This window comes from Lissotriton helveticus, chromosome 8, assembly GCF_964261635.1.
Source record: "Lissotriton helveticus chromosome 8, aLisHel1.1, whole genome shotgun sequence".
NCBI lineage: Eukaryota > Metazoa > Chordata > Amphibia > Caudata > Salamandridae > Lissotriton > Lissotriton helveticus.
Window position 1 is genome coordinate 281,650,457 of NC_136069.1, and position 12,442 is coordinate 281,662,898.

The 12,442-nt window shown below is 43.0% G+C and overlaps 1 protein-coding gene across 1 annotated transcript in view; it reads left to right on the plus strand.

The window, feature by feature from the left end:
- Positions 1-12,442, plus strand: part of CUL5 (cullin 5) — a 778,902-nt gene that overhangs the window by 594,666 nt on the left and 171,794 nt on the right. The window contains exon 13 of the mRNA XM_078657044.1: positions 6,394-6,525. Coding sequence (XP_078513170.1) covers positions 6,394-6,525 — 132 coding nt within the window. The remainder of the gene's footprint in view (positions 1-6,393; positions 6,526-12,442) is intronic.

Sequence of the window (12,442 nt, forward strand, 5' to 3'; positions counted from 1 at the left end):
GATGATCAGACCAAGCGCAGGCCGAGATTGAAAGGGACTCTACGGGGCAATTTAGGGACCAGATCTGGTCAAGGGTATGACCTTTGATGTGAGTGGGAAAGTGAATATGAGAAATGAAGTTGAAAGAGTAGAGGGTGTCTGAAAATTCCTTAGAAGATGGACATTCGGCTGGGTCAGAAGGCCAAAAATTAAAATCACCCAAAAGCAAAATGGAAGAGTTGTTGACTGTGATAGTGGCCAAAACTTCCAAAAAGTCCGGGAGAAACAATAAAGGGGATTGGGGGGGACGATAGATGAGTATACAGGTAAGAGGGGGCGTGATGGAAGTGGTACGGATAGCTAAATACTCCGTGGTAGCGATATCAGGCAGGGACAGGGTTTGAAAGGGAAGGTCGGTTCGGGCGATGACCGCCACCCCGGCCCCGGCTCTGCCATTTAGGCGGTCTGCACGGATAGCGTAATATGGAGCTGGTAGGGTAGCCAGTAAGGCAGGGAGGGAGTCATCGCAGAACCAAGTTTCCGTTAAAAAAAGAAGGTCAGGAGCATGAAGATCCAGCAGTACCGAAAGTTCATGGGCGTGGGCTACTGCGGACCTAGTATTCAAATAAAATGCCGTGAGGGATCTAGTGGTAGCAGGAGAAGCGCTACTTCTAGAGGGAAGAGGGGGGGCAGGTTGTGGAAGAGGAATTGTGAGAGGAGCAGGCGGAGATAGGCCAAGAGACGAAATACGAGAGCAAGTGGAGGCAGGTAACGACCATGGGCCCCGGAGGCAGCGTAGTTGGGCGGGGGAATAGGTGGTAGGACGAGCAGAGTGACATGCCCCTTGCCCCGGACGCCCGCGGACGAGCGCAGACGAGCTTGCCTTAAGCGCGCCTTCGGCGCGCAATCGTCGCACCCGCTGCGCTCGTCCGCTGCGCTTCCTGCCAAGGCACATATTTTATGTTGGGTGGAGGGGGCGTGGCCAACCGAGGTGGGCGTGTCTCGTGGCGCACCTCGCCCTCGGGAATGGCGACTAGGATGTAGCTAAACGTTGCAGCGTAAGACCCGCTGTTCAGGAAGTGCAAGTATCACAGGTAAGTTTTAAAAAGACAAAGTATCACACAATATTTAAAATAAGCTTTCGCGCTCCCGGCTTTCCGCCTCAGGAGTCTCTCGTCAGTGCCGCGCCTTAGATCTGCGCACACTATATATACCTATGGTGAGGGGGCGTGGCCAACCGAGGTGGGCTTGTCTCGTGGCGCACCTCGCCCTCGGGAATGGCGACCAGGATGTAGCTAAACGTTGCAGCGTAAGACCCGCTGTTCAGGAAGTGCTAGGAAGTGCAAGTATCACAGGTAAGTTTTAAAAAGACAAAGTATCACACAATATTTAAAATAAGCTTTCGCGCTCCCGGCTTTCCGCCTCAGGAGTCTCTCGTCAGTGCCGCGCCTTAGATCTGCGCGCACTATATATACCTATGGTGAGGGGGGGGGAACTAGGTTTCCCGACGATGTACAGGCCTCCATCAAGGATATGTCCTTTAATGGGTCCTACCTTTTCCATTAGTAGACCGGCACAGAGCTCTTGCCTCAAGTCACGGGCGTGGACTGGATCCATTTCCCGAGGCCATTCCCACAAGCCGTCATCACTACGCTCAGACCTTTCTAATAAGTCAAAATAAAAGTACAAGCAAAAATATAAAAAAATCTAAGTGGTGCTCAACCCCATCCCTCCACTCTGAACCTAAAGAAAAGGCGCAAAGCATCATGATGTGAGCCACTTTAAGATACGTGGACACAAATGTTCTTTAGAGCTTTTGATCCTTCCCAAACCGTTTCCATGCCAATTTAAAAGGGGAAAGACTTTTCCAGTTGGTGTTCGCTTAAAGGCAAAGACAGTCTCCAAAACCGGTACTGTAGTTACCCAAATCCTGTCAAGACTGTGGGCGCACATCTATCAGTTAGCGCGTAGGTGAGCAGGGTCATCAGTCTTCGCATTTCTCTTCATTCTCTGTAACAGTCACCAAACCACTTTAGATTGCTCTTTGTTGCACATGTGCATCCATTGGATGGGCAGGATCCAACATTTCCTCCCAGGGTGGCGCTTCATCACATCCGAGAGCTGGGTCTTAAAAATAGTTCAACATGGATATTCCTTGCCTTTCTTTTTGCCATGTGTTACCCCCACATGAGAGAAAATTTCAGAAGAGTACCTGTCCATTCTGCTGCAAGAGATGAAATTGTTATTCTCCAAGGTGCTATCCAAAAAATGGAACTGACTCGGGAGGAGAGGGTTGTTGCTCTTGCTCTTTCCATGTGCTGAAGAAGGTTGGGAATCTCAGGCCTATTTTGTATCTTTTACCTGTAAATGTCTTCCTGCGGAAGAACAAATTAAAAATGCTTAGGCTGTCCACATATATCTGCCTTGGTCCCGGGTGATTGACTGCTGTCTTTGGTCCTGCAGTATTCATATTTCACATACCCCCATGTCCCATAGACATTTGCTGTGGTTCAAGATAGTCCAGAAGTATTTTCAATTTGTCATGCTTCCCCTTCAGCCTTTGCAGCATCGTTTGTGTGTTCACAAAAGGGACTGCGATGGTTGCTGCGCACGTTTGGTTGTCTGTTTGCCCCAACATCAACGACTGACTGTTGAAGGCAGGCTTGCCACAGTCAGTTATGAGCCATCTCCATCCTGTCATCGTTGAGGTTCACTAGAAAGGAGCCAAAGTCGCACCTGGCTCTTCTATAGATACCTCCATTCATTGGAGCTATCCTGAAAACAGAACAGTCAAGGGCCTCCCCCTTACCCAGTGAGCCCAGGACATACAGTTTATGATCCAGATTTTGTGGTGTACGCATCCCTGCTAGGCAGAGAAAGTCATCTGGGGAAAGTGGAGAACAGCTAGAGATCAAAGGAGCTTGGTGTCCGATAGTTTTGGGATATTTGTCTGACACTGAAGGCCTTCCTGCCATACATTAAGGGGAGGTTGGTGCAGGTTCTCACAGACCGCACCACTGCCATGTGGGCAGAGTGCGCTCCTGGGTCTTGTACCAGGAGTCTCTGGACCTCGGGTGATGGTTGGAGCACCATGTTATTACTCTGAAATCAATCATTTGGAAGGGTCCCTGAATGCCAGAGCAGTTGAACTTTGTAGGCGGCATCTGGCAGATCGGGAATAGCGTCTATATCGCAAGGTTGCTCAGGGAATTTTCCAGCAATTTGGAAATCCTGGCTAGATCTTTTCGGCATTTTTGTAAGCCGAATGTTCACAATTTAGCATGTTGGACTTCCTCCAAGAACACTTGTTGAGAAATGTGCTCTGGCTGGAGTTGAACGCTGGACCCCTGTAGGCCTGCTCAACCGCTGCCTTTCTTGCCTTGAATTCTGAAAAAGATCAAGAACGATTTGCCCCACGTCTTCCTAGTGGCTCCAGATTGGGCCATGAAGTATGGAACTTCTGGCTATGAGCATAGCTAATAGGCTACCATTTCAGGAGGATCTTCTGTTGCAGCAACAGTGCAAGGTTCTCCACTATAATCTATACAATCAACACCTTCATGCACAGAGGCAATTGACTGAAGTAGTGGATGCCTTCCTGGTTGTCAGGCACCGTTCAGCAATTTTCATTTATATCAGCGCTGGGACAAACTTGTGGCCTGATGTGGTACTCATAAGACTGATCCCTTTTAAGCAATGTCCAGCATTATTTTGTTTGTTTTATCTTAGGCTCAGCAAGGCATTGCAGTGGGAAGGGTTAAAGATTATTTGTCGGCCCTTTTTGGCGTCTCTACATTTATCTACCAACCGTCCCTGTTTAATCATGTGTTGTGATGAGATTTATTAATGGTTCGACAAATATGTTTTCTCCCAAACCATTTTTGGTGCCACAATGGGACCTTAACTTGCTCTTGACGTTTCTCCTGTGTTCGCCCTTCAAGCCGATGCACATTTGCTTGCTGCGCCTCCTGACTTTCAGGACTGTCTTTCTCATCGCAATTATGTCAACTCGTCAGATGAGTGAACTCCGGCCACATGCAGTGCCATACACCACCTCTTTCATGGGCACACTGATGCTGAGGTCTCAGGCTGCATTTTTGCTGAAAGTAGTGACTCCCTTTTAAGTTGGGCAACCTATCACCTCCAGTGTTATTTGGTCCCCATCTACCTACACAAGAGGCATTGAAGAACGGAGGAGGACCCTGTCTAGGTGCATAGTCCTCTGCATTAAGAAGTGTCAAAAAAGAGCTTCCAGAAGGTGAGTGTACCAATTTATGGCAGGGCTAAGGTGCTACCACTGCATTGGCTCATGGAATTCCTATCATTGACATCTGTCAGGCTGTAACATAGGTGTCTGTGCGCTTTTTCACGGTACACTACCCTCTTTAACAGCCAGGTTTTGTTGGAGGGGCACTTTTCCTACTTTGTCCTGCAGGCCTCTGTGGCCTGCATGCATTCCACAGACACTTCACCTGGAGACTTACTGTTTTGGTATCTATTCTAAGTTGAGGAATCTGCGGTTAGAAGTTTTCATCAGAAGAACAAGTTACTTACTTTTGGTACCGATCTCTCTGGTGGATACTCTACCTAACTGTAGAACCCTCATTGCCCTTCCACCTCCGTGTTCTGTAGAGTAGTTTCTTTCTAATATCAAACAATTTCCCAAGTTAGCATTTAGCACATTTGTATGAACAACTGTTCACTCTGTGTGTCTATGGGCGTGGAAAGGTAAAAGACAAGAAACTGATGTCAGCGCGTTTGGGTGGCAGTCATATGCAACTCTTCTCTGTCGCTTTCAAGTGATTCATTGCCACACCGTGCCAACAAGCAGCACATTGGAGCATTGCTGAGCACGTTTCCTGATCTGGCCTGGCTCATGAGGAGTATTTTAAGGTGAGGAATCTGCAGAGTATCCTCCTGAAAGAGCGTTACTGAAAGTAAGTAACTTGTTCTTTCAGTATATCAAAGGGCTTTGGGCAGAAAAATGAATGGCAAGATAGACAGAGCTAGACTTCCGACTCTTTACTTAGCTTCCTCCATGTAAGCACCCACTATCCAGTTTCATAGTAGAACAAAAATGCTAAATAATTTAACATGCAAGTAAAATAACAAAAAATCATGTACTGTATAGACAAAAACGTAATTGTCTTTAGGTGTTCATTTAAGAGAGACCTTCCCTAGCTTCAAAGTCATCATTTTTTTACCTTGGGCGGATGGGAGGCAGAGCTCCGATTTGGATTTGTGGCAGCGGGTCTTTTTGTTGGTTCTCTACCCACTAAACTGTCATTCGTCATAACCTACATAGGTTGGGTCCAGTATCATAACATCAAAAAAATAATAATAATAATGAATGGTATTAGGAATTTTAAATACATCTAATGCATCAGTGGAGAAGCGTGGCTCAATGGTTAGAGCGGCAGACCCTGATGCAGAGGTCTGGCCCGGGACCAGGGTTCAATTCCCGCCTCGGCGGCTCTGTGACTCAATCTCCCCGGACCTGATAATTCTCGCCTCGGTGCGTAGTCTAATCATGGGTCCCACTCTGTGACTCTGGGCAATAGCTTGCTTAATCTCCACAACGGCCCCAGCAGCGCTTGGATGCCTGGCTTCACCTTGGGGGGTGCCCAGGAGTGGACATTTCACATGGAAAAGCCAGGAAGGGTTCCACAGCAGTATGAGTGCAGCGCTGGGACGCCCCGTCGCGTGGGCAGCCGTGCGCTTTACAAATACAACACACACACACTTCACAGTGGTCTTGATGGCTATCACCCTATTCACTTTTTTCTCAACCTTGTTTTTTTTTAGTTCAGTGAACTGATAGATACCTACTTAAGAATGACATTGGTTAATTTCCTATTTTGGATGATTGGAAGAGGAGACTTTTGTGTGTGCTGCTTGCAGAATGTGTTGATAATTTCACATGCCTTATACGATTAACTTTAGAAGGCTTAGATATCATTGTCCCATTCTGATATCACTATCCAAAATAAGCTCCTTCAACATTGCAAGTACATTTCATTTATGATTACAAACAACCACTGTTCTCTAATAATTAATATATGTAAAAGGCAGTGTGTGGTAATGAGTGTTGCAAGTTAAACTTTGGTTCAGTGTTCAAGAGGTTGCTACTTCTAGTGACTCCAGTGACAAATTGATTGTGCTGGGTACCTTACTCAGTCTGCTCACTGTTGAAATTGTATATTGTTTGAGTCTCATGACGCAGCAAGAATTACTTCACAGTCGAGGAATTAAAGCTAGGAGTGAAAGAAGCTAAAAGGAAAACTGTGAAGTTTTCAGCTAGTTGGAAGTAATCCTTGTGATTGTTGTATTGTAAATCATCTGTCCTGGGTTTGTAACTTTGGGTTATCGATTTTAAAAAAAGCAGAACAATTTAACATTTTTATTTTCTTGCAGCTTCTTGTGCTCAAATATGTACAAAATAAGGATGTCTTCATGAGGTACCATAAAGCTCACTTAACAAGGCGGTTGATTTTAGACATCTCGGCTGATAGTGAGATTGAAGAAAACATGGTGGAATGGTTAAGAGTAAGTACCCCAAAACATTGTCTGAGTGTGTTTGATTGCTGATTTTACATTTAATATTTGTGTAAAAAGCTACTGGATTTTTGAATTTCCTAGCTCCTCTTGTAATTTGAGGGTTATGAAGTAGTAATCCCATTACAATGTGTTTTACATAGGGCAGCCAAAATGGCATCCTTCTCACAGATCTTGTTTTCAACATGTTGTATACCTAAGTTGCTAAAGCATACCCCACTCTTTGGCATGTTTTTGTTCTGTTCATTTTAGAATGCCAATATAATCTATAATTTTCCCACAAAAAATTTGACTACAGACACCGATGTAGTTAATCAAAGGCTGATTTTGTTTGCTGCCAGTAGGTATAAAACACTTCCACTCTTATTCTCCACTTAAGAAAAATTACTTTCTGAGGGAGTAATACACTAATTCCCTTTACCAACAAGAACATTTAAGGTAAGAAGGGGAATATTCCAATTTAAAACTCGGTTGGCTTGAAAACTCTTAGTCGCCTTCTTTTGTTAGTTTAACTCAAAAACTTGCTTTAGATTAATGCTTGTTCAGCCCCTTCAGAGTTCCCAACACACCTTAGTCTTGTTTTGCCCCATTTAATTGATGTGCATACATAGGTCTAACATATTAAGTTCTTGTTGCTCCAGTGAATCATTTCAAGGGGACAACCTTATGACGTATCCTACCTACTTTACAATTTAGACTCTGGCCCTAAAATTAATTTTGCTACATTACAGCATGCAGTATTTATCACATGTTTATACCTGTCGGGCAGAAGGGGTATAGAATTAAAATAGATTTTACTCAGTGTCGCCAAACGCAGAGTTCCTCACTCCTTGACATAGATTAAATTGAGTGTACAGCTCCACAAGCAACATGACAGACATCCTTCTCTAAAGCTCTTGCCGCATTCTTCCAATATATCTGTAATGATCCCTTAAAATCACTCAACAAACCATACAGCTGACGTTTTTTCCAACAATGAATATACATTCTAGGCACACAAAACATAACAATCTACAATATCATAAAATGCATGTTTTCATAGATGCCGAATGTAATGCGTGCTGGGCTGATATTGGGGCTTTCGTCACTTTATTTCTCTTCCTAACTAGTGCTGCCAAAAGTTCACTCCAGGACTGGATTGAGTCAGTTCTGTTTTGGCTCATTTACATGTTCATTATTGTGTTTTCTATCTCAGCCCATGCCATCAGCCGTTTAGCTAGCACCAAAGCCATACAATTACAACCAGATTCATATGTCTTGGGCTGTGGTATTGCAGTAAACAGTAATATTTCATATCTCATCAAATAGGTTTTCCTTGTTGGATTGGTTAGAGTGTCGGTGATCCATTTTAAATATGGTGGTGATCGCACAGGCCAACCATGCAATAAAGTCTAGTATCTTTCTTCCTGCACGTGGGTCTGCACTTTGTCTGTCAGGTAAATTTCACCCACTTGTTGAGGAGTGAGGTAGGTCCTAAGCAAGATATAAAATTGCAATAATTTAAAGCATATGTAGCTGGATAATCCAGAGCTAAACCTTAGCTTAAGCCTGTGTAGGACCTCTGGGCTACGTGGTTCTATGTGACTACATTCCCAAGTCTGTCATATTGCTTTGAAAGTTTCCAGGCCTGTAGTTGAACAACGGGTCGCTGGCATCGTCTCCTAAGCAATCCGTCTTGATGGCGGCTCCTTCCAAGTTTTTAGGTCTCTTTACACCTTTCTCCCCAATGATCCTCTATTGAGGGGTGTGGGAGGAGGGGGCTGGCAGGGCGTAGGGGAATTGTGACGCCTCGTATCTGCCTCACAGAACAAACAGTGGCTCTGTTAGAGACACATTCGAAAGGCATCCAAATGTATCAAGACATGCCTCCTTCTACATTTGTTCTGTGCCAGGCTGGATGACCTTGTATTGTTGCTCACGCAATGTAGCTCTTTGGACAGCAGAATGGAAGATTCTTCTTGGCTGCGTTTCTGTTATGTTTAATAGTGCTACTAATGTCAACCTGCTTCCAAAATGTTATGGTGATCTTGCACACTGTTACCTACTATGCTCATTCAAAGCATTCATTTTCTTAGCCCTAAGCATTCCTTATACACACTCTATGTAGTTCATTCTTGTTTGACATACTGTTACAATAGATTTCTATGTAACATACATGTCATCCGAAAAGCACTGCCATGTACTTCGCCTCTGTCTTCTGCGATCAACAGATAACTTCCAATTCAATTCCCTATTTATATTTGTTCGTGGCAAGCAATTTTTTTTAATTATCAAGACATAAAATGTTATTAAATGTGTTATTCCCACTGTCTGCATGTGATGTTTTTGTAATGCAGTGGAAAAGGTAAGGAGAGCACAGTTTGTTTTCAGTCTTCACATACTTCCAGGAAGATAACGCTCAAGCCACAACTGCTTGAGTTCAGTTTAGGGCCCACTTTTTGTGGCTTATAGATGAACACATTTTTTCTAGCTTTCTAGCTTCGACTTGCCCACTCTTGGAACACCCGCTTCGATATTCTGAGCCTGTTTATTTCTTCATCATCAGATTCACAAACAAAGCAACTGCACCAACTATTAGGATTGGATCCAAACAAGTGAAACTTATGAATATATAAACCTCCTTACATATGCGAAACCGACTGTGTTTGTTTGAATAGCTTTGATGTACTCTTTCCAGCGGTTTGTATATTCATTTGTATGCCTGTTGTGTTTGCATGAAACCGTTTCTAGTTCTTAAATAAACATTGATCTGTAATAATTGTGTTAGGCTACTTCCCTATGTTCAATCTGAGCAAGTCTTTTGTTCAGTAACAATAGCGTTATTTATCAAGATATGGCAAATGGAGTGCATTTCTCACTTCTTGTATTGGTGAGTGTAGTGTATAACCACAACATTCAATTAGCTCGCTCAGTCACTAAATATGCGAATACTTTGTTTGGTTGACAACAAATTCCCTAGAATCTCACAAAATAAGAGCCCTTTTCATTGTTTACACAATTTCTTACATTTCTTTTTGTGATACTTTCAATTGTTTTAGCTGTAGTTGTGTTACATTCATCACAAAATATGTTGTTTCCAGTGACTGAAGTTACAATGGATGTAAACCTTTTTGCATCTAAAAATAGATTGTTCAGATTTTCATATACCGTACCTGTTTTTATTAACTTCTAGTAAACATCACTCACCCACGCTTGACATATGCTGTAAGTGTCAGTGTGTACGTTGTTATACCTAGGATCTGCTTCTTTAGCCAATGGCCCTGTTGCCACTTTAGCAAATCGTTCAATTTGTTGATAAATTCCAAACACAAGTTCTCCCACATTCAGGTGATAGATATTTAAAAGTAAAGTTACCAATTTTCACATTTAATAGACATTCTGGTGGAGCTACCATACTCTGTGGGTTACTGATTTCCTTTAATGGCATTGCATTATGGGTTTATTTGAGGACATGTGGGGCGTGATTGTTGAACTTCTGGACCAAAGTGTGGGTTCTGTTGTACATGGGTGATCTTTAAGGTGTACATACTCACATCCGAGCACTCAATTTGCCTCAATGCATCATGGTAAATGCAGTGGATGATAATACTTTCTTTACTAGAAGTCTTTAACTTTTCTCCCTTGTTGGTGCAGCCTGTGCTGTGTAACTCTAGACACGTGTTTCAGGATTCACTCTTTCATCCATTGAGAGCCACAAGTCATTTTAGGCGTGCTGGAAATGCTGCCCAAAGTCTTCCAAGGTCTCTCTACCGCTCATTAGGTGCAGGTGCATCATCACAAATTTGTCAGCTCAGTAGCTCAGGGAGCCTTTTCAAACACGAGGAGGGTGGGAGCAGAACACCTCATACCCTAGCACTCAATTTGCCCCAAATGGTAAATGCAGTGCATGATCACATTTACTTCAGTAGTAGTCTTTAATGTTTTACCCTTGTTCTTGCAGCCTTACTCTAGACAAGTGTTTCTGGATTCATTCCTTCATCAGTAGAGGGAGCAACAAGACGTTTTGGGGGTGCTGAAAATGCAGCCCAAAGTCTTCTCAGGTCTTTGTACCACACACTGGGGCACCAGTGCATCGTGGTAAATGCAGTGCATAATAACATTTACTTCAGTAGTAGTCTTCAATTTTTCACCCTTCTTCGTGCATCCTGTGCTGTGTAACCTAGACCTATGTTTCTGGATTAATTCTTTTATCAATATAGAGCAACAGGTCATTTTTGGGATGCTGGAAATGCACATGAATGACATTTAACCCTCACATTCCCTGCACAGTTTAAAACCAGATTTGCTCTGAGGAAATATTTTTCCCTGCAACAACATTGCAATTTCCAGAAAAACAAATGTCAAAAGACTCCTAACTCTATGGAGAGCCTTTGGAAAAAACGATATGCATCGAAGGTGCAAAAAAAAGCGAACTGATCAACCTTCTCTGTTTAAGTCCCATATAGTGTTATGGGTTATTAAGGAATGTACTTACAAATACCCTCCCATGGCCTCAGTGGGATCTTAATTTGGTACTAACTTACCTTAAGTGTTCTCCATTTGAACCTTTACATAGTTATATTTTAAGGCTAGTTATTTTTAAGAACGGTTTTCTAGTTGCCATAACGTCTGCTAGATGAGTTAGTGATTTTCAGGCCCTTAGTATGAAGCTCCCATTCACGACTTTCTATGCGGATAACTTGGTTTTTAACAACTAGGGTTGCTTTCCTGCCAAAGGTGGTTTTCCTTCCACTTGGGCCAGTCTATCACCCTTCCTACTTTCTATCCTCCTCCACATCCATCTAAAGAGGAGGCAAGGGTCCATTGTTTGGACTCTAAAAGAGTAGTTAGCTTATGTGGACAGGACACGTGATCTCCAGCTGGCTGATCAGCTGTTTGTTGGCTATGTGGGCAAGATGAAAGGAAAAGCTGTGCATAAAAGAACATTATCCAGATGGATCATCCATTGCATTAAGATCGGCTACACCATGGCTCACAATGAACCTCCCGAACGTATTTTAGCTCATTCCATTAGAGCAAAGTCTTCTACCTCTGCTTTGGCTAGAGGTGTTCCTGTTTTTGACATCTGTAAAGTGGCAACTTGTGCCTCGCTCTATAGTTTTGCGAAGCACTGTTGCTTAGATTCTGAAGTGAGGAGGGACGGTCACTTTGCCCATTCTGTTTACAAGATTTTGGGGTTTAGGCAGACATGTACCCACCTCAGTGAGGGACTGCTTTGGGATTCTATTCAAAAGGCGAGGAATCCACGGATAGATGTATCCATCAGAAGAACAAGTTACTTACCTTCAGTAACGCTTTTTCTGGTGGATACAGTATCTACCTGTGGATTCATACCTCACCCACCAAAAAGAAGTCTATTTGTATATTGTGTGCGTATTTATTTTTATATATATTTGATTTAAAGTTAGAATCTGTTTTTGAATTCATGTTGTTGGTTTCACGCCTTGAACGCATGAAATAAATGGGTGGAAACTTATCGTCAACACACTGAGGGCTTTCTGTGTTTCCATTGATGTCATGCGGAGCCACGGGCAGAGCCATGGGCATTGTAAAGTTCTCTTCAAAGTGGGAAAGCTGTCAAGAAAAATTCTGTGAAATGCTAGCACATTGGGATATTCTATAGGTGAGGAATCCACAGGTAGATATTGTATCCACCAGAAAAAGCATTATCGAAGGTAAGTTACTTGCTCATTGGTGCTGTAGAAATATGTACAACTTATATATACACTCGTCTCTAGAGTCTGAATAATTTGTTAATTATTTGCAAGAGTTAAAATAAGAGTACAATATATACATCATATCAATTCACTAGTTCATTTGTTGATATTTCGACCCTGTAAGGAGTGATTTACCATCTTCATCATCAGGATAACAAAGTAATGGAAGCAACCTGAAAGTCAGAAGAGAG